The 23531-nt window shown below is 40.0% G+C and overlaps 1 protein-coding gene across 5 annotated transcripts in view; it reads right to left on the reverse strand.

Moving 5' to 3' along the window:
- Window positions 1-23531, reverse strand: part of CDH6 (cadherin 6) — a 121347-nt gene that overhangs the window by 19725 nt on the left and 78091 nt on the right. For 4 of the 5 annotated variants that reach the window (XM_073332268.2, XM_073332269.2, XM_073332270.2 and 1 more), the window contains 6 exons: window positions 18649-18943; window positions 16089-16208; window positions 12803-12970; window positions 11173-11360; window positions 8741-8994; window positions 1826-1962 (listed from right to left, as the gene is read on the reverse strand). In XM_073332268.2, coding sequence (XP_073188369.1) covers window positions 1826-1962; window positions 8741-8994; window positions 11173-11360; window positions 12803-12970; window positions 16089-16208; window positions 18649-18943 — 1162 coding nt within the window. The other variant, XM_073332271.2, reaches the window with a different exon arrangement.

Here is a 23531-nt window from a genome sequence, read left to right on the forward strand (position 1 = left end):
GAAGGCATAAGAGATGCTTAACTTCTTCTTGTTCACAAATCACTTAATTGTTATTAGACTGTCCAGCAAAGAGGGCTACTGTATGGACCAGGCAGGTTCCTCATTTTGGTGCATAATGTTAACACATCTCCTTAGTTTTGGATGTAGCTTTTGTCAATCCACAGACTGAAATCCTAAAATTTATCTGATTTTGGTTGTCGAGTATCTTCTGCAGTGCAATATCTACTGTACCTTTCCCAATGTAAGTGTAAAGATTTAAACCACCTTCAGAATTTCAGTAATGAGGCAGTATGGTACAGTGGCAGTGAATTGGAAGCATCTGATGCTCCCATTGACTTCACTTAAGAGTTGGAGGTGCTGTGCATCTGTGAACAACAGGCCCAAAGGCCCAGATCCTCAAAAGTATTTAGGTACCTAACTTCCATTGATTTCAATGGGAATAATTTGCCTAAATATCTTTGAGGATCTGGGTCAAAGTGTTTCCAGGGGATCACCCAAAAATTGAGGCACCCAAACTTACTAGATATTTTAGAAAATGTTGGCCAAAACCATTCTGTATCTCCATGTTTTTCCCCTTCTGTAAAATGAGGATAACTATACTCACCATTGTAAAGCGTTTCTCTTTCTGAGTTTACAAATGTACTGGTAATTAATGTGAAGGGAGTACCCTTCAGTGGCAATGTACTTGCTTATTCTAATTTGTCTCAATATTTCTTTAGCTTCAATTAACTTTATTGAGTTCAATTAAATGCATCTGCAATTTGATGGAACAGTCCACGACTAACTCCAATTGCCGAATGGCTTTAGTGGAGACCCGCCTAAGAAACTATAAAGCTTGCCCATCTTTGAAAGGGCTAGTCTGGCCTTGGAGCCTGGCTTGGACATAGGTCATTTTCAGCTATATATCTACTTATGTATAATATATGAGAAAGTAGAGCCTGTAGTTGTTTTTATACCAATTAAATAAAATAAAGTTAAAAATAAATACCCTGAAGCTTCCCAACAGCATCCAAATTTTTGAACATTTATACAGCCAGTGATCCATCCATTCCACCCTGCTTCAATCAAATCCAGCCCTAGCACGAGAGGATGCAACTCCACAGAAATGAATCGACTTTGCACCCACTGATGCCAGCATTTGCAGCATGCCGCAGGACAGAAAGGAGACATGTAATTAAAATATTAGTATCCAGGGGATGTTTTTATTGAGACTGCCTGTCTCACACAGAACCGGTATACCTCTCTGGCTGTCTAGCTCGCAAAACAATTAACACACGTGGTGTCACCACAGAAAGAAACTGCCTACGTCTGGGCTAAAATAATGGAATGGGTTTGTATCTATAGATGGGAATTTCAAAGGCATGCACGGGAGTTAGATGCCAAATTTTCATTGCATGTTAATGGAATTTGGGGGCCTTTGGGCTCACTTGAAAATTCCCAGGCTATGCTACAGAATTGATTTTGGCCACACTGTATGGACTATTTTCCGATTATCTTGTTTGCTGTATACAACTTTTCAGAAGTCGGCAAATCCTACTGTATTAAAGAATGGCTATGAGCATTTTTCCAGGCAGGTTGATTCAGAAACATGTAAGCACTAACTTTCCGCCCGTTCAGGTACAAGAGTTGTCTCTTCATAAGCTGTCGCCCTAGGAAAAAGAAAAGGAAGCGCAGAGCATCTTTTTCAGCCATTCCCTTGCTTGATTAGTATTGAGCGGGCCCATCCATACAGCCTGACATCTTCCCAGCAGTAGTTTACACACACTCAGCTAGAAGGCTAAATTCATTACATCAGGGAGAGTGGTGGTATTTAGGTTTGACTTACTGATCTCTGCTGCTATTACTGTAATGTTGTGCCATAGCAATGTTTCCCGGTCAAGGGGTTTTGAAGTAAATATTGAACCGTTTCCGGAATTGATGTTGAATACTCTGTCCATATCAGTGTGCCGATCTACGGAATATCTGCAAATACAGAGACCATGGTTAGAAAAAATGCCTTTACTTTAATTTCTGTTTGAAACTGTTTCCTAAGACTAGACATCAAATACCTAGTAAATGAGCTGCCTTTTTGTTTTCAGTGCAGACTTCGGCATCTTGATATATTCATACAAAGAGTCTGTTCTGAGCTGTTGGATAATGACATATTGGAGGGTTTGATTTAGAAGGTGGGGCATTGTCACTGAATAAATGAATTACTATAGAATTTACATACTTCTGAGAAGCATCAAAGGTTTGCCTTTTAGTGAGAAATGTGGAGTCTGTATCTTGAAAGATATGACATTCACTTATTTTCAGGCTGAATTGGCTTTCCCATTATAAATCCCTCTTTCCATAGTTTGCTATCTCAACTCTTTCAAATCACTTTTGATACAAAATTTGTCAGCTGGGGTGCAATTTTTGCCTTCGCTCCCTCCCAAAATTGTATTGGTTAAAAAACAACAACAGAAAGGTAAAGAGATCAGTGTAGTCGATGATTCATTCCATGGTAAATGCTATGTAAATGTAAGTTCTAGCACATTAAAGGATAATCCAACTTGTTTCCTTGGTTATATGCACAGATGGATCTGAACACCACTGAACTTTGGGGGCATTCAGAATCTGAATATGGATTTGAATTTCTTATCTGGCCTCTCTCTCTTTTTATACTGAGCTGAATCTAAACCTTGGAGATGAATGTCCCTGATGCCTGTGAGGGAGTTCTGACATCCAGATCCAAATGTTGCTGCTCAGGTCCATCTCTTGTTAAAATGAAATTGCCACAGAACAAAGAAGTGGCAGAACTAAACTATTATTCTGCTCTTGCTCTGGGCTCAGTCGTGAGCCAACCTATATGCCTGTGCACGTAAGTGAAGAGGTCTAAAGTGCTCCCTTACTCTCCTGTGTGGGCTACTTGCATCACAGGTCACCGCAATCCAAGGAGAGCAGCCACTGTGGTATCTCCTATGCAGCTGGGCGGGTAGAGGTGGGGAGTGGGCAGAGCCTAGTTGAGGCAGCATGTTGAGGGAAGTAAGGTATGCCAGGAAAATGGCTGGTGAACTTTACTTCCCCCATAGATTCAGAATTTCCATCCTACAGAAAATTTTGACCCTTTCATGCTCATTTGGAATGAAAAGAAATTACAAAAGATTGGAATTTCACACAGAATGGAAACTCCCTTTTCTTACCAGCTCAAGGAACATGGTGCTGGTTCAGCAAGATTCTTAAGCACGTGCCTAGCTTTAAGCAGTGTGCAGTGCATTTATTTCCCATCCCACGCCCCATGATTACTCATGCTTAAAGTCGGGCATGTGCTTAAATACCTTGCTCAATTGGGGCTTTAGTGTTATGGGACACTGTGATAATGGTCCTTATTCTAGCAAAACTCCCAGGATTTAGCCCTATATGTGATACAGTGTCTGGGAACAATGGAGAAACCTTTTGTGTCCAATTCTTGAGCTTTTCTGAGTTTATCACAGCCATAACACGGAGACTTCCTTCGATATATTAATATTTATTATTTCAAAATATGAGCTGTCACAAGTCCCTATGCACATTAGGTCATTTGTACAGCAGGATGTTGAACTCAATAAAGCAATAATAGAGAACAGTGTCTTGATGAAATACTAATTTTATTTCTTCATATTCAAGTGAAAATACATACAAGATCAGTGCAGTTACAAATGTATTCTAATTATACCATTAACCCTGACCTAGAAGGATGCTTTTAATAAGCTAGACTGTCATTTATGTCTGAGTTTATATAACCCTGGGTCTCTTTTGATCAAGGACTACTAATTATGTGGAATTGGTGGTGATTCTAATTTATGGCTCATAGCCTACTATGAATTAAGCAGACAACATCAAACTTGTTTTTACATTTCTTTAATGAAATTACTGGTGCATATATGTCAGATTTCAGGACTTTATACCCTTCAAACCCTGGGAATTGACAAGCTAGCAAGTTAATGAATATATGCATATTCTACTGTACCCTTAAACATAACTATGGGGGGGGGGGGCGAGGGAGGGAGCAGAGAAAAGCCAATACATGCAAGTAAGTTGTCAGTAAAATACACAAACAAAATAAAGCCTTGCATTTATTTGCAGATTATTTTCATCTAGGATACTTTTGATAGATCAGGGAGGCAGTTCCAATAAATGATGAACTACATTATGCCTCTGAGCAGTTACAAGAGCAAAAAACTCACCTAGAGATTTAAAGAAAGGTCTGATAATGCTGGAAGCAGCACAATTAATTTTTTTACATGGGAAGAATTCAGAGGTTCAGTACATTACCTCTGTTTACTCTGAATGTAAGCGTTGTGCAAACAACACGTTTTCACTAACAACTGGATGGTGGAGTGTTATTTAACACTCTAGTGATATTGGCTGTATATCAGTATTTGTATATCCATGCATACACTAATTGTACATGTTTTGTCCTTTCTTAATGTTGTTCTGCAGCTAGGAGACCTATTGGTCAGGTCTATGCTGATGAAATGTGGCTCCACTGAAATTGTGTAGATGGTGATCCATTATTTCTGGTTATGGCAGATATTTCTGCAAAGTTCACTTCTTAGTCTTCTTTTGCTTCATTGTCTTCTGATACTCAGCAGCTTGCTGTCTAATGCAACCACAAGTCAAGCAGATTTGTGGGTCAGGAAGGGATGTGTGTGTGAATTTTTCATAATGCATGTTCATACTGATATTATGAAGGATTCTGTAATGGAAGATCAAAGGGTCTTTCAGCAAACTGAGTTAGGGGTCATTTTATTTAAAAAGGAAAAATCTGCACTTAAGTGGGGAAAAATGGAAGGTTTTTACTGTAACGTCAAGTGTCTAAAGATTTTATTTCTGACCGTCAAGGGCAATTGACAAGTAAGTGACAAGTCCTACACATACAGTCTAATTGCATCCTCCCTCAAGCTCAAAGTGGAAGTCAGATTTAGCATCTATACTTTTCATGGAAAAAAATCACCCTGTCAAGAATATGGAACTGCATACTGTCCTCCCACATCTTGGGAGATTCCACAGGATATCGGCACCATAAAAGCCCCATTAGGATTATAATTTATTGGTAGGCCCACATCTCATAGGCTAGTGGTTCCTTGGTTTCCTCTTCCCTCTTACTCTTCTTCCAGTTCCCCTGTCACTTCCTTCTGGTGTCTCAATCTTTTCCTCATTTCTCTCTTTTTCCTCCTTTGGTTTTCATTTCAGACAAATCAATAAGATGTTAACTGATTTTCATTACCCTATTCTCAAATAAAATGCTGTTGCAAATTAAATGCTGTTCCATCTAAATAATATCAACCACCTTGGACTGTAAATCTAAATATTTCCCTTTGATGTTTTCAATCCATTGTGATGTTTGCACATAGTATTAGTCGGTCAGATCCACTCTGCTGGTATGAGTCAATTCCCTTTGTATGGACTCTGTCCCATCTGCTCTTTTTGGGGCAAATCATGGCCTGGTTTGCATGGCTGTACAAGGAAGTAAGAAGGTGTCTGATACCATGGTGTGAGTAATCTGCAGAAGGGGGGTGTTACAAGAATATGTTATAGATAGATAGTTATAGATAAGGTACATAGGGCTCAAAACTATACAGCATAGTTCCTGGTTTTTGTAGGGTAAATAAAACTTCTTGGTGTGTGCTGCATATGGCTTCTTGTGTGCAGCTCTTAACATACAGGAAGCAGGATCCACAGACACACTACATTCCCAGCCCCTCCTGTGCCACTGGTTGGGAGATGGTTGGAGGAGATGCGGTCCGGGTGGGGCCTTCCACGAACCATCATGTCTGTGTGCTGACATGCTGGAGAACATACACTGTGCCAGGTATAGACCCAGTGCAGTTTATTTTCTCACAGGGTTCCTCCAGGACCAGCACAAGAGCGTGTTGCCCCTTACAACAGGCAGATTGTAGAGTTACATTCTAGTCTTCTGGAAGCTTGTATATTGGAAGTTTTTGTAAAAACAAAATAAAACCTTTCTTTAAAAAAATTGGATCTGCCAACATGGCACTAGAGGCCATGGCACAACATGGCGATAGAGGACAAACAGCCTATGTGGTACCATTCTTTCACCGTGAGGTTGTGCTGAGGAGAGATTTTTTTCCTCTAGTGAATTTTTATTTTTTTCTTCTTTTACTTTGTCATTTTATTCTCCTTGGACAAAATTCAGAAAAAAAAAAAGATATATTAGAATTGTAAAAGGTACAGAGAAGGGCAACAAATATGATATGGGGTATGGAACAGCTTCCATGTGAGGAGCGATTAAGAAACTGTGACTGTTCAGCTTGGAAAAGAGAGAATGAAGGTGGGATATGATAGCGATCTATAAAATCATGACTGGTGAGGAGCAAGTGAATAAGAGAATTGTTATTTACCCTCTTGTGTAATACAAGAACCAGGGGGGGTCACCCAATTAAATTAATAGTAAGAGGGTTTAAAACAAACATAAAGTACTTCTTCACACAATGCACAGTCAATCTGTGGAACTCCTTGCCAAGGGATGTTGTGAAGGCCAAAAGTATAGAATCATAGAATATCAGGGTTGGAAGGGACCTCAGGAGGTCATCTAGTCCAACCCCCTGCTCAAAGCAGGACCAATCCCCAACTAAATCATCCCAGCCAGGGCTTTGTCAAGCCTGACCTTAAAAATATCTAAGGAAGGAGATTCTACCACCTCCCTAGGTAACACATTCCAGTGTTTCACCACCCTCCTAGTGAAAAAGTTTTTCCTAATATCCAACCTAAACCTCCCCCACTGCAACTTGAGACCAATACTCCTTGTTCTGTCATCAGCTACCACTGAGAACAGTCTAGAGCCATCCTCTTTGGAACCCCCTTTCAGGTAGTTGAAAGCAGCTATCAAATGCCCCCTCATTCTTCTCTTCCGCAGACTAAGCAATCCCAGTTCCCTCAGCCTCTCCTCATAAGTCATGTGTTCCAGTCCCCTAATCATTTTTGTTGCTCTCCGCTGGACTCTTTCCAATTTTTCCACATCCTTCTTGTAGTGTGGGGCCCAAAACTGGACACAGTACTCCAGATGAGGCCTCACCAATGTTGAATAGAGGGGAACGATCACGTCCCTCGTTCTGCTGGCAATACCCCTACATATACATCCCAAAATGCCATTGGCCTTCTTGGCAACAAGGGCACATTGTTGACTCATATCCAGCTTCTCAGCCCCTGTAACCCCTAGGTCCTTTTCTACATAAGTGGGTTCAAAAAGAATTAGGTTGATGGAGAATAGGTCCATTGATGGCTATTAGCTAAGATAGTCAGGGATGGAATTCCATGTTCTGGATGTCCCTAAGTCTCTGACTGCCAGATGCTGGGACTTGATGACAGGGCCTTGATCACTCGATAATTGTCCTGCTATGTTCACTCTCTGAAGCATCTGGCATTGGCCACTGTCTTAGGACAGGATACAGGGCTAGATGGATCACTGGTCTGACCCAGTATGGACATTCTTATGTTCTTATGTAAAATTTGTCTTATGAGAGGAAAGATTGTCTGGGTGGCTAAAACAAAAGTGTGGGAATCAGCCTCAGACACAGGATTATTATTTTACTTATTATTATTTATTTGTATTGAAAAAGCAACTAGGGACTCCAACACAAAGCAGGACCCCCTTGTGCTAGGTGCTGTACAAACACAGAACAAAAAGATCTTACAATCTTTTTTTGTCTTAGTTTCCTCAAAAGTAAAATGGAGATAATATTTACCTATCTCACAAGGTGGGTTGAAACTTATTAATGTTTTAAAAGCACTTTGAGATATGTCGATGGATGGTACTTTGTAGAAGTGCAGTGTATTACCCATAAACCTTAATTTTATGACCTTTGATTTTATCAAACTCCCTTTTCTCCTTTGTATTCCCCCTCCCCCCCAAACCGTTTTAGGAAAGTTTTGAGTTTTCCCACCCATGATGCAAGATGCGCTCAAGATGCACCTGGATTTTAAATGTTGGTGGCAATGTACCTTGCTTTGCATGTAACTACATTGCATATTTTCCATGTCCCCATCCCAACTGGTGACCTGTTATAATGCCCTAACAAGAGGGTGTCACACTGTAAGATTCTTCTCCTGTTCAATGTAAAAGAAGAATCTCATATATTTAAAAAAAAAATCACTTTTTGATCATTTTTCTCAGAAAGACCTTTATAGTCTAAACTACACCGTAGTTATGTTCTTTCTCATATCACTTGCTAGTTCATGAAAAACAGGGGCTCAACTTTAACGATTCTGAACTTCAAATTTCCTCTAAAAATTAATTGCCTAATTTATGATGTCTGTGAGGCTGATTGTAAACTTGCTTACGCCAGTGAATCACTTCACTGAAGTGAGTGGAATTGCATTGATATAAATGAGCTCACAATGTATGACCGTGTGTGTGAATCTGAGTTTGTACGCATATTGTACTGGAACTATTCAGTTTTGCCTTTCTGCAACTAGAAAACGTAATTGTGGTATTCTTTAAGATTCTCTTCTTGTTAGTTAGTGTCGCTAATGCCTAAGGAGTAGTGAGTAGTTACAAAAGCAATTGAAATGCAAATCGAGTTGTATGTAATGAGCATGCACACACACTCATGTATGTAGAATGTGTACATGTGTATATGTTTATGCCATGTACAGTACATAACATACACTTCATTATTAAAGGGAATGGTTTTTTTTGCATGCGGATGTTCAAATAGAAACAAATATAAAGCATTGAAAAAGACAGTAGAGGTGAGCTGAAATAGTCTATGCTTACTTGACAAGATTTTTCGCAACATCAGGGTCCTGGGCTGTTACCGTTCCTATAATACTGTTTATGGCCACATCTTCTTTCACTTCTAGTATGTATGCTGGTCTGCTGAACACCGGGGGCTCATCCACATCCTCCACCAGGATTCTGACTGTAGTGAAGTCCTTGAATGGCCCCAAGTAGAGGAATCGGGGATCCACATGAGTGTTGGTAGCCTCCACTTTCAGAGTATACAGTTTTTTCTTTTCAAAATCCAAAGCCTTGGAAAATAAATAAGAGACATGAAACAAAAAAAAAACAATGAGAGGTTTCTGAGGACTCACCATTTAAAGCCACTTCAGGCAGCATCTAGATGTACTGAATGAACTGATGATGAATTGAAGGGGGCTTTGAGAGCTAATGGAGCCCTCTTCTTAATAATCCATTACTAGACAATGGTATGACGTGGGTGTTTTTTTGTTTTTTTTGAACTCCCTGCTACTTCTGGAGTGTACTACAAAAACCTCATGGGCCAGAGAGGCATGCTATGCCTGAGACCCATACAAACTTATGCTGAGCCAATACAAAACCCTGGCATTGTACCAGATTGTGCCTGCTGTCAGGTATTTTCAAATCAATTCCAGGAGAGTGCCCCTGAGTCTCATCTCTGATTAATGGTCTCTCTCTGTCTCTCCTGCGCACACCCCTTTTCAAATTAAGCTCTTTGGGGCAGTGACTGTGTCGTCTTGTATGTTTCTAAGGCCCAACAGAAGGGAGCCATGATCCTGATTGGGACCTTGGAGTGCTGCCACCAGAAAATAAGTTATAACATGATAATAATACTGTACTGCATATAGTTATACCTCAATATTTTTCTATTGTGGTAGCTCCCAAAAGCCCCAGTCAGGTTGTGGCACATTGTGTTAGAAGCTGGGAGTAGACACAGTCTTGCCCTGAAGCACTTACTATCTAAGGTTCAGATTCTCAGCTGGAGTGAATAGGTGTAGTTCCATTGAAATCAACAGAAGTAATCAGCGGAAGCAACAGAATAATGCTGATTTACACTAGCTGAGAATCTAGTCCTTAATATTTGTCAGGAAGAATGCACTTAACATGCACACTTTTCCCAAATGAATTTGCCTCCCTGGACTGTTCTCGTTATGAGACATAATCATTGGAAAACAAATTCCTCATTCTGGAGCAGGCTCAACACATTTACTGTCTTTCCCCTCCTGCTCCTGCTCCCTAAGTACCACACGCTCAGGGGGAAAATCTTTGTGAGAGCCCTGTGCTAAAATATTGGCTGCCCATTATTGAAATGTAACATTATGTCACGTGGTGTCAAAAGTGATTTAGGGTGACTCATCAAATAGAGTATCATGCTATGATAGGTTATGACTATATCATATGGTTCTAATACCCTTTTAAAAAATACAAAAGAAACAACATTTGGGGGGCTGCACGCACACACGTACTTATAGCAACTTAGGCAGATAGTAGTCACTCTGGTTTTTTTTCATTTGGTTGAACAAGACTAACAGGAACAAAGTTGCTGTCAGAAGCAGACAGGAACATGAACAGAATTAGACTGATGTCGATGATCATACCCAACAAGGCGTTTCTTAAGGAACAAGTAATGACGGGTGTCATACTGATATCAACAAGCAAAGTGCATATTTTGAAAATCCACACAATGTCTGTTTCATGTTGACTAAACTTGAACTGATGGAAGTTGATATCTGTAACCTTATCACACTTGCCTGATAACTCACTATTAACAAGATTATTCAAATCCTTTCCGACCGCCAAAGTGCAATCTATTAGATGATGCACATTGTGATCTAATAAGGCACTGTGTTTTTTTTTAAAGTGAATGTACACTAAATGGTTTATTAATTACATTATATGCAAAATGTACATCAATAAATCGTGTGCTTTGATTTACTAGAGCATCTATAATTCAATACCTTCTGAGAGGTCAACGGTAATTTAAATAGGCAAAAGAGTACAGGGACACTGATTATTTCTGTTGACTAACCTAGCACTTTCCTAATAAGTAGAACAAATCTTTTTTTAAATTTTTTTACTCACATTAGGGACAAAAAGCACAGCTGAAGGGCACTTCTCCAGCCTTGGAGATGAACTTTCTGACGCAGCAGAACTTTCTCTCAGACCTGTCCCTCTTTATAGATTAAATGCTGCTCCTCCCCATTCAAAGGCTGTGCAAGCAGGTTTTGTGAAGTGGTTCTAAGAGGAAACAGGATTGGGGAGGGTGGGAAGGGGAAGGAATCCTAACTGATTTGGTAAAAGATACTTTGTACAGAGGATTTGGAGGAGACTCTTAATAAATAATGTGTAAATCACTGAACAATGTCAACTGCATGACAAATTAAACGTACATCATGTAAGGCTCTTAAAGGGACTCTAAAAGTTGGAATTAAGTTTATTAAAATGTGTACCTTTTTGACTGTTATAATTCCTTCCTGTGTGTCCTTGTCAGTGATAACCCCAAACATGTCTGATCCATCTCCTTCAGTGATGCTGTATTCGATCTCGGCGTTTTCACCCATATCGGCATCATTCGCTTTTATCCTGCCAATTGGTGATTCAGGTGGAGCAGATTCAGGTGTTTTGAACTGGTATGTGCCTACAATAAATGAGAAAGCAGTTTTGGTTAGCCAGAACCATGGTATTTTGGAGTCTGGATATAAAAGCTGTATTTGCTTGCCAGACACAGATGCACCAATATTCTGATCAGCAGATTTAAGAAGTTGTTGATCTCCAGGTCTTTAGCAAGAAGTAAAACTCACCCCATGCCTTAGTTTCATAACAATAGAAGTAAGTGATTCCCTGATAAGACCCTAGTATGACAATGAATTTTTTTTCCCTTTCTACCTGCAAGTGATGTCAGACAATATCTTGGGTCCCTTTTGGCCAGTTGAAGATGGAATAGGAAAAGAAAAAACAACCTCTAGATGTTAAAAGATGCACAAAATATAGAGAACTGCCAGTAGCCTGTGTGATATAGTGACATTAAAACCAAATCCAGGCCAGTCTTTACCGCAAATGTGCTGCACTGCAAACTGCTCCCAACATCCCTAAGAAAAGTTACTGGGGAATGTTGGCATTGTGTTGATGCATCAATGATTCAGGCAATAAGAGATGCTCATGCGCAAAGGTGTATAATATACTTTATGGGGCAGAGACTTACATTTCAATTTAAGTCCACCAATTTAAATGGGAGCTGTTGGCCCACAGCCAAGGGCAGACTTTGGACCTAAATGACAAGTTGCTTTCAATAACATTTTTGGTGACTTAACAGTCAAAGCTTTCCTATTTGTCTGATAGTATCTAGAATCTCAGACAGCTGCTACTGCTCTTGGCTCAAATGGCAAAGGTTAGATAAAGCAAAAAAATTGTGTGGGAGATTTTTAATCAGTTTACGCCCAGAATCCTTCAATAATACAAAGGACTGTTGATTCTAAGGGCTTGTCTACACAGATGAGTAATGCGCTTTATGGTGGTGTAATTTCTAAAGTGCACTATCATGTTGCACATTAATTGGTCGTGTAGACCCTGCTGGTGCACGCTAAAGGTTTCCTAGTGCATTTTCACATAGTACTATTTGAAACAGCACTATGTTGAAGCACACCAGCAGGGAAATTCCAATGATTTCAATGGAATCACTCCAGGGACAGATTTGAGTCATTTAAATTAGTATATTTCAAAACACAGACATTAGAATAAAGCAGAAATCGCTCTAAAAATAATTGCAGACACATGCTAATACAAAGAATGTGATAGGAGGTCCCCAGCAGTACTGTTTAATGAGAAGAAAAAATAAGGATGTTTTCTGTTTAGTAATGTTCATCTCAGACTAGCTCTAGCAAAGCAGTGAAAACATTACAAGAAACATTTTCCATCCACTGGAGTTAAGCACTAGTATCAAGCCACTGCTCACTCGCTGTGTGGAAGCCCGATATGCAATAGGCTCACAGTTTATGACAGAAGAAATAACTGGGGAGAAAAAATATTAATTTCTGTCTAGACTTCCTTAAAGACTTTCAAAGAAACAAAAATGGTCCGCACTCTGTGGGAATCGTGGTGGATTGTCATTGACGTCAGTCAGTGTGATGTTCACCGTGGTGGTTCCTGAGAGTCCACCCATCTGTCCACCCATGTCCTTGGCCTGGATGACCACCTGGTACTGCTCCCTGTTTTCTCGGTCCATGTTGAGCAAAGCGGTTTTGATAATACCTGGGAAGGTGGGAATTAAGGAGGGGAACATAGTTGGTAGTGTACTGACTTTGACAGAAATGCTTATTTAAAAAAAAATAGATGACAGTCTCTGTGTAATCAGTAAACTTTGCCCAGTATAAATATTTACTGTTATGAGATGGCATATTAAATTACAGACTTGTCACATTGTATGTCAGGCTGCTGCCTGCGTGACAGACACAATATTAACGACATCCCCAGAAAAATGTTAAAGCAATTTGCATGCATTGTTGTTTTATATGACTATTTATCCCCCTTTAACTCGCATGAAAGTCTCTTGTTAAACTGGAAGAAGGGTTGTCTCTCATTATAAGGTACTTCAGTTATTTTCCCCATCCCATCAACTTTTATTTTGACAGACATGGCAAAAACAAGCAAACTTCAGCAAGGCATCATTAAGAGGCAGTACAGAAACATTAAATGGCAGGGAAATTAATTAAGAAAGCAGCAAGCACCCAAGCATACAATATCTAATTCTATTTATACAGTGATTGAAATTCTTCTCCTAAATACTTTCTTATTCAAAGGCATAAATGTCAGTTAGGCACCTAACTCCCACTGAAATTCAATACTTTATATTTATAATAAAACAAAATGTTTATATTTATCTGTATGCGGACACACCAACTCAAAGCAGCACCAGATCCTGACAGAACAACAGATGCAAAACCTGCAGGCAGATCTCCACTGCTACAATGATCAATGCCCCACACAACACACCTTTCAAGATCTATGGATCCTACACATGCCTATCACAACATGTGGTGTACCTCCTCCAATGCACTAAATGCCCCAATAACGACTATGTAGGTGAGACCAGACAATCACTATGCTCTTGAATCAACTCACATAGGATAACGATGAAAGACAAAAACATCCTACCACCTGTGGGTGAACAAAGTGATCACTCTATATCTGACCTATCAGTGCTCATCCTCAAAGGAAACTTGCACAATGATTTTCAAAAGACGAAGCTGGGAGCTCAAATTCATAACTCTGCTAGACACTGAAAATCATGGACTGAGCAGACTCACTGGATTTATGAGTTATTACAAGAATCTGTAACCCACTAACTCCCTCTTTTTGTCCTATGACTGCAGAGGTGTTAATGGGCCACTCTATCTTGACTGGCCCCTATAATATGTACTAACTACTTATGCTAAACAATCTGTTCCACCTTGCATTTAGCTGGGACTAGAGGTCAGCAATGTGTCCATGATAAAAATGTTGAGGTCTGTGGTAATTTTTCAAAAAATTGAATGACATAAACCCCCATGTCTGTCACTAAGTACAGTAATTTTGTCAAGTGTCCTTCGCGCAACATGGTGGTACCAGCCCCTGGCTGGGACACTGGGAGTTCCTTTCCCAGACCTGAAGGGGAGCTCTGTGTGGCTTGAAAGTTTGTGTCTCTCATCAACAGAAGTTGGTCCAATAAAAGATATTACCTCACCCATCTTGTGTCTCTATATTTATCTGGTCTCTTAAGACCAGATCATTTGCTCTTCGTAGTCAGTAGGAATGAAATTCTGGTCCCACTGAAATCCCTAGTTTTGCAGTTGAGTTCAGTGGGAGAAGGATCAAACCTTTGCTGTATCTATTTTTCCCCATACACTCTCTGCTAAGAAACCATTGCACTACCAGCTAAAGCATATGATCCCTCACTTTTATTATCCATTTGGATAGAAGAATGTAAGATATACTCTGCCAAACTAGAACCATTGGTCCATCAAGAGAAGAATCCTACCTCCTTCAGTAGCCAGTATCTTATGTTTCAGAGAAAGGTGAACCCACAGCCTCTTATAACCACAGAAGCTATTGGACATATGATTATTCAACCCCCAACAACAACAAAATCAGCCATGTTACAGGGGTATAGACAACTTTTTAAAATTTTGAGTGTGTGTGTCTACAGTTAAAAATAATAAACAAGCTGTTGAATATCACTTTAATGAGTAATTTTGTACCATGAGTAAACTCATCAACTTTTCATAAAGTGAGATAAACGAGTTTTTGTTCCAAACTTGGTGTTTCCTTTATTTATTAATGCGATCCCTAAATGGGGGGTGGGGGTGGTGGTAAATCCTCCCCCTTTCTCCCCTAGTCCTATGTTATTTATCCCCATGCCCTATCTGACTTGATGCCCTCCTGAGGACAGAATTAGGGCTAGCCAAAAAACAAGAATTCCATTTTATGAACAATTTTGAGGTTTCAAAATCTGTTTGTGTTACACATCGGAATGATACCAAAACCTTTCAGAAAATGAGAAAGACCTTTGCTAAAATATCCAATAGCCCAGTGGTTACAGCACTCACTTGGGTCTCCCACTAACCCCTGGGCTATTGTGGATCTATGGGTGTGTCTCTCGCTCTCTCCAGAAATTCCACCTTGGACCTGAGAAACCTTCCTAACAAAAGTTTCTTTGATACAGATATGTTGCCACAAAAAGTTTCAGTTTTGACAAACCAATATTTTCTGATGAAAATCTCCCAAAAAGCCCTAGACAGAACTCAAAAAGGCTGGATCCTGAGAGATGTTATATTGAGTGGGGCAAAGCCAAATGCACCTCTTCTATCATGATTCTAAATGAAGATTTCCCCCCAGAAGATTAACATAAAAATATCTCTCTACATTACAGATGTACAGAAAAATAACTTTAATCATTTTATTGGCACAAGTTTTAAATGAACACCAAGAAGAAGAAAAGAAAACTCAGCTTAATTCAGCTGTTATGATGATCCATGAATAATCTTTCCACCCGCTTTCCCTTCTTCTTTCCTCATTGGAGCCAAACTATTGAACTGAGCAACACTTGGTTTAATTTCAGGCTCTGCAAAGTGTCCGTGCCCGTTGCTTGTTGAAAATGATTGAAAACTAGTTCACATCCAGGTCTAATTATATTTATTAGACTTTGATGTTAAGATTAAAATAATGTAGGTGTCATGTTTACAGATGTATCGCTCTACTGGGTTTGTCAGATTCTGCACTGAGTAAAATGTAATCTCTTTGAAGTTTTTGTTTAATATGTCCTAGCTTGCCTTAACATGTCATTTTAAATTACAGACACTGTCAGAGAATGACAGATATAAGGTCTCCTGACCTGACTCAGACTCCACTGAGAAATACGGTTGTCCCTGGAGAATGCTGTACACAACTTTAGCACTGTTTCCATAGGTAGGATCATCGGCATCCGTCGCAGTGACTTGCACAACAAATGTACCTGCAATGATAAATAAAAACATGTACTCTCTTGTTGGTGGACAGAGTAATTTATAGCATAGTTGCCTGTACATTTATCCATCTGGACATGCTTTAATGTTCCTGCTCTTTTCATCGTTATATTGCTACTCTGACAGGGGCCGAAAATGCTTTTAAACTATTTCAACAAACAGCAATTTGTGTGGGTGAAAAATATTCTTTCCCTGTACCTGATGTTTGCTTACTTATTTATAGAAAACATTTGGTTTGAATATAGTACAGTTACTGCAATGTAAATTCACAAACAAGAACAGTACTGTGATATTGTTCTTTGAGAAATCCGTCTCCCTGCCCACGCGAGCGCTAACAGACAGTTTCATTAATTTGTCTCTTGCATTAAGGAGATGATTTGGAGATGGGGTACTGTGCATATAAATCTTGTCTTTCCAAGTTGGACTGGAATAATCAGTAGCTCCCCCTTGTGTGAAAAGGACTTGGGAGTGGGAAGACCTTTGTGGTTAATCTTCTAAAACTATAATTCAGCCTTATTCTGTATTATTATTATTTTTCTGTCCAAGGGAAATTCCCTTCATGGGGATCCCAGGAGCAGCATGAAGCTGACGAATCCCTAGTGCTATAGTGCCAGGGAGCCATGGAGGACCCTGATGTGGACGGGTTTGTGCAAATGGCCCTGTACCTCAGGGGAAACCTGTGAGATCTACAAAGTTTAGGGACTGGATGCTATGTCCTCAATGAAAGAATTTGGGGAAACTGAATAAGGCCTTTCAAATACTCGTTTGTGGGTATTTTAATTGGGAGCCAAAAGATCAAGCCGCACTGCATTTAATCTATTAATCACGAAGCACTGAACAGCTCCTTCTCTACTGACAACACATCTGCGATCCAGAATATACTGTTTAATTTAGTCCTGGAGGAATCTCATCAAGACCAGAGTTTGGGTGTTTATTATAACTAGCTGGGTATCTTAGGTTCGGAAAACTGCTCTGGGAACTCAAGAACCAGCCTCTATTTGTGACACTTTGGCAGTTCTCCTTCGAGTCCGGGTGGGAACCTGGGAATGTGGTAACATGGAAAAAAAGGAAAGAAAAAAAGTATATTTTTAAACACAGCTGAAGTTTTTTGGATTAAAAAATAATGCAATTCTGGTTAAATTCAAGTTTTGGGCAAAGCTTAAGCTATGTTTTTATTTCATCTAAACTGCTTTGCCCATTCCTCTATTTAAAGGGCACCAGCCCAATACTGTAGGGAAAGACAAACTCCAGCTGCTGTTGGAGCCAAAAAAAGTCAATTGTTTAGACTCTACAGGGAAGTTAAATTCTGTTTCATATTTTCTATAAAATGTACAGTTGTACCAAAACCCAAAGATCTGAACACCCCCATTCTGGTCGGTATTTAAAATCTGAACCCAAGTCAAGAACTGAATTTTGCAAAGTGCCTCATCTTTGTAATCGGTCAAACCAAAACCTCGGATCTGGTATTTGAGGGCTGTATCGGAATTCGGAATCTTGAATCCCGCTCTCAGAAAAATAACCACTGTTCAGTTCTAGATGAAGTGTTTATTGTACCAAAAACAGTGCTGGTTTTGGGACTGAGGAGAGATTTTTGAACAAAGTATCCACTCCACAGATTAAATAATGCCATGTCCTAATGTAAAATGTTAAGGGGATGCTCTGACTTTGATGGGGCTAAGGTTTCATTCACATGACAAACCCCATGAATGAGCTGAGAGAAGATGCCCATTAGTCCTTTTTTGCATATTGCTTGTGGTTTATTTGAATCCTTTACTTGATGCTGTTTGTTTAATGCTTCTCTCACTGGACATTGTTTCAGATTACAAATGTGCTGTGTTGCTATTCAATCTCCCAGCTCTCTCTAAAAAGAAACAAGGGACAAAGAAATGTGAACCTGTGAAATCCTCTAAAGAGGGGCCCCCTGAATCTCCAAAGGTGAATTTTTAATCCATTCATTTTAAATCTGATTTTTATGTTCTTTTATTGATTCTGAGGGCCTTATCAAAAGCCCAGTGAAGTCAGTGGAAAGATATGGATTCACTTCAATGGGCAATGGAGAACACCCTTTGTGTTCAAGGAGAAACAAAAGATTATGGAGGGACAAAGGGAATTGAGCAATGTATCCCAAAATTAGGGAAGAGCTGAGAGGTACACTGACTTTCTCTTTTGGGAGGTGCATGCTCACTCCCCCACCTTTTTCCAGTTTGTTTCTGTCCTAAACCATAAACAAGCAGAGCTGACCAGCATTAGGACTTCTGTTCCAGGTCCAGCCCAAATACTAAGGATCTGATTTTCAGAGATGCTGAATGCTCCACAACTCCAAATGAACTAAATAGCAGGTATCTGCCCTGCACCTCTGAATAATGGACACTGATGCAAATCCCCAAAAAGAACCCAGATCAGACAGTGAATTACTGAGCTGCCACCTACCGACATCCGACATTTCTGGAACACTGGCGTTGTAAACATCCTTTGTAAACATTGGCTCATTGTCATTGATGTCATGGATCTTAATGATGAACTCAGACTCTGGTTCCACTGGTCGTCCAGTCCTCCTGTTTATAGCCTGGGCACGAAGTATATAAACAGGCTTCTCTTCCCTGTCTAGTCTCTTTGTGGCCTGTATGTCTCCAGTGTTTTCATTGATAATGAAGAGATCTCCTGCTCCATCTCCAGAAAGGATGTACTTAAGTGAGCCATCTCCTCTGTCCTGGTCTGAATGCAGCTAGTAGTGAAATGAGAATAATAAAAAAAGGAAAAATAAATAATTGAGACACTATTCTAAGGTCTATATCTGTCATCATGAGGCATGATTTACTGGTATTCATTCCAAGTGATTTTTGTATTGTATTATTCATTTATATCCTCTCTAGTCCTTTCTCTATAAAGGAATAAGCAGTGTCTCAGTTCAGCCACATTTCAGTAGGGTGATCTTTATTTTGAAGAGAATTGTCCTAAAAAGAAGGTGGCTAATGCACCTTCCAAGGAAATGCATAACTGCTGAAAAGCAGGACAACCTCACGGAAACGTCACATGGAAACAAACTAGCATATTGCTGGGCTTCGCTTTAGCTGAAGGTGAGGGATACAGATTCAGGGAGTTTTCACTGTGCAGGCTACAGCATGACCAAGCAAGCTACAGTAATGCACCATCGGTTCTTTACACTGTGCAAGGAGACTCCAGCTTCAGATGGGAATTAGGGGGCCGGATGCACTGCTGCTTTGAATTCAGCTGCATTGAATAGAATTTATAACAGCAGTTAATTTGGCCCAATTTCTTAACTATTGTTCTCTGTATATAGTGAACACTAATAAGCACCTGGGACCAAACTGTACTTTTCCAAAAGAAATACCCATGACAGGATGACAATTGGCCAAGGAACTCTGCTGTAGTTTGAAAAGATTTCTTCCAGTCTTCCCATCAAAGAATGTTGGAGGGCTGCGGAAGAGGCAAGAAATCCTCTGGGAAGGAATTTCCCCAACTTCTGGCACTCAGCCCTGCTTGTCCCCCCTTTGGTATCATGGTAACTCTGCTGCTCCTGTGATCCTTCTCACAGGAGCCATGCTGCTATTGGCCCTCCAACCCATGCCATTGCAAGATCTTCTCTTTCTGAGGGATGTTCAGTTGCAGAATCTAATTTAACGGTGTTTTTACTGTCAACATTAACTGTGGATTTCTATCCAGTCCTAGTGGAAAGAAAGAATACTCTGTGGTATTGCAGGAGGATCAGGGGAGTAGGATGATGCAACAGTGGAAGAACGATCCTACATTGCTGTCTACTTATTTCTCAGCATCTTCAGATTTGTACTGCATACAGCACTATAGGAAACTTTCTGGGGAAGCCCCAGAACTTGAAGCCACAGCTCCATCACCAAAAGGCTCCAAAACAATGGCAAGCTAAGCACAGGTCAAACTGAATTGTGTCTTTGCTGATAAGTGGACCTAGAGTCCAAACAAACAAACAAAAAACATTCACTGCAGCATCTGTTTGAAGAGGAGTAACAACGCAAACTAAGAAACTTTGAGTTCATGCCCACAGTATCCACACAGGGGTGTTATCGCACAGCACCTTGGTGTGCACTGCTATTTGCATTCCCCTAGTCCAAAGTGCAGGGCATTGTAGACAAGCCCTAAGACCACACATAACACACAGCAAACCAGTGTGCTAAATTCAATGAGGAGAAGCAACAAATAACAAGAAATCAGCACACATGGCAGTCCGAGCACCAAGGCAGCTGGGGTCATTGGAGGATGCCAACATAAGAGGTCAGCAGTGGAGATTCCAACATCTTTTCTTGCAGATAAATAAGACCTCTAGACCCTTGGAGGATCATGGGGTGATGGCAGATGGTCAGTGAACATAGCATGAGCTACTATTGCCCAAACCATCCTCTTTTCCCCCTAGAGTCTCCTCCTGCCTTTCTAGTCAGATGATGAACACCACAAACCTCCTCCCCTCCCCAGTGCTACCACGAGTTCAGCTGAATCGTTGATAGTGCTAGGAGGAGCCCTAATGCAGACGAGGATCCCTGAACCAGTCTCATTTTTATCACCATGTTAATTAAGCCTGGTTTCAGCCAATATCATGGTAAAAATAAGTCCAGTCATGGAAAACTTGTCTACCCTTGGGCTCCCACCATTCCAGTGGGAATTTTTTCATAACATTTCCTAGTATGGATATAGCCTATAATGACTGGAGAACTAGTGGAAGTAGGATATTCCCAAGAACTAGGAGAGTGAAATTAAGGAAGTAAAAAAGTTAATGGATTTTTAATCACAGTTTAAATTTTTTATTTGTGTGGGTTTTTTGTTGTTGTTAATACTTATAATGAGATGCTCATCTTGAGTATGCTATTCACCTGTTAGATATCTTTGTTTACTGTAAAGAGATCCAGATCAGATGCGGTCCCTGCTGCACAAGAGGAGATAAAGCAATAGTATTTTTTGATCTTGTCACTAGTTGTTTAGTTTTCTTAAATAAATGCCTCCTGTTTAAGAGGGACTGTGATTCCATCCATTGGAACAACAGATATTTGACTTCAATAATTAATTAACATTTTGTATGTCTTAGTTAAAGATTCAGTACCTCCACCCCTTCAGCTAAAGGATTAAAGCTCAAAATGAACATGTTCTGAAACTGCCAACAGGTTGCCCAGCAAAGGTAGGGAAGACAAGACCAGCTGTGACATTCCTGTTACTTCCAAGGTAACAAAACAAGTGTGAAAAAGAAAAATCTTAGATCATGTAAATAACAGACACTCTATTCTATTCAGGTTCTGGTGTAGTAAGCAACCTGACCAACATATGTTAAGGATGAAATATTTCAGAAATCTTGTTCTAGTTTTTTTGAAAACACACATTTATAGTTAAGACAGATTTGTAACTGCATCCAGTCTTACAGCTTTCCCAAAGACCTGAGCGAATAAATTAGTGACACCAGTTTGTTGGCAAAGCAGTATGTAAATTATTTATTTATTACATGACAGAGAAGTGCAACAGATCACAGTCCACGCAACAACACATATTCCATAGACCTGAGACTAGCTATTATCCTTATCTTGTATGCAACGACTGAAGATAGAGCTTGCTATTATGAGTAGTCTCCTTGAATCTGATTCATACAAATTCTAAAAAAGGTTCTATAGGAATCTGTTTAATTCAGTACATTGGGATATTTCCCTAAAACCTTGATAATAGGTATTTGAGGGATGTGTCTATAAAATAAGCCTTGCATCAATCTTCTCACATCTGTCAGGATCCTGGGTAAAGGAAGACAGGACTAGTGGCAGGATTTTGGGACCCAGGAACTGAAGCCTGGGGTTAGAGCCAGTATCAGGGTCAGAGCCATGCTGAGGATCAAGCCGGAATCAGAAACTGGTATCAAGCTGAGTGTTAGAGCTGGAGACAGAGTCAGGAATCAGGCTGAGGGTCAATATCAGGTATCAGTTTCTGTATTGGGCTTCCAGGTGTTGATCGGGAGTCAGAATCCAAGTCAGAGCCAAAGTCAGTACTGGGGGTTCAGAAACGGAGAAGCAGGGCAGTCATTCCAGCTAGCTAAGGATCCACATTGTTGCCTGGGTACTTTGTACTATGCCCCATGAGCTTCTATATGATCAAGGAGCCAATCAGCGATTGCTAAGACAACTGCCAATCAGATTACTCAAGGAGGAATGTCCTGTGGCGTGCACCTACTGTGGATCGTGGGTTGCATAGAGCAGCCAGGTTATGGCAGTGTGGGGCTGTTAACTGTTTGGTAGCCATGCAAACCTAGGTTCAAGATCTGATGATCCTTACAGCATCAGAACAGAATTTTAAATATGTAGTTTTGAGTTTGGTCTTTTTCTTTAATAACATACACTTGTATATATTAGAAAAAAAATCAAAAATTAATTCTCCAAAAAGAAAACTATCTCTGCGGAGGATAAATTTGTAACATTCTCCTGTGAGGAGAATGTCTGAAAACCTGTTCTGTTATTCTAGATTCTGTTATCTACATTTGTCCTTGACTATGTGTTTTTGCCTGAATAAAAACTTCTCGACCAAACAATCTGTTTCTTTTTTTTTCTTATGTGTCAAGATGTCCTAGCAGCGATCTGCTGTTTATGTGACCGATATGAGGAGGAAAATTGCCATTCTAACCACGTAGAAGAGTTGTAAAAATAAAACTTAAAAGAAAACCAAAGGATTAGGCCTGAAGATACAGTTAAAAATAAATGGACAATGTTGTATTCTATGCCTGCACAGTTCCTAGCACAATGGCTGGTATGTAGAATAAAATCAGTAAATAGTAATAATAAAATATCCCTCTCAATGTAAAGTCATTTTCCCCATACAGAAGACTCATTACAGGAGGATGTGCCCATTCATCATCATCAAACGCACATAGTCTACTGAGGACCATTGTACCAGCATTGTACTAGGGATCAGAGAGTGAAGTTTCCAGTTCTGGCTCAATCCTGAGAATCCATGTATCTCTGGGGTGGTCCCACCGATGACTCCAGGTATGGTCCAAGCATGCACCACTTCGTGTGTTGATGGAGAGTTTGAGGCATGGCATGCTGGGATGTTTTTGTCCATCCTGGCAACATGGCTAAAGCAAATGCAAACCTGCTTTTGAATGTAGTGAGTGATTGGATGAAGGTCAGATCTCTGTGATGTTGTGTCATTTTGCACAAAACTGAAACACTTTATGTTCAGAATTTGGCACTTATTGAGCATATGGAATGCCTCTAGCTGTTCCAAATCTGCCTGGAAGTGGGACCAGGCTTCTGACCCTTATAGCCGTGCATGCAATACAAAAGTTTGACAGAACC

Source organism: Lepidochelys kempii, chromosome 2 (genome assembly GCF_965140285.1).
Source record: "Lepidochelys kempii isolate rLepKem1 chromosome 2, rLepKem1.hap1, whole genome shotgun sequence".
Taxonomy (NCBI): domain Eukaryota; kingdom Metazoa; phylum Chordata; order Testudines; family Cheloniidae; genus Lepidochelys; species Lepidochelys kempii.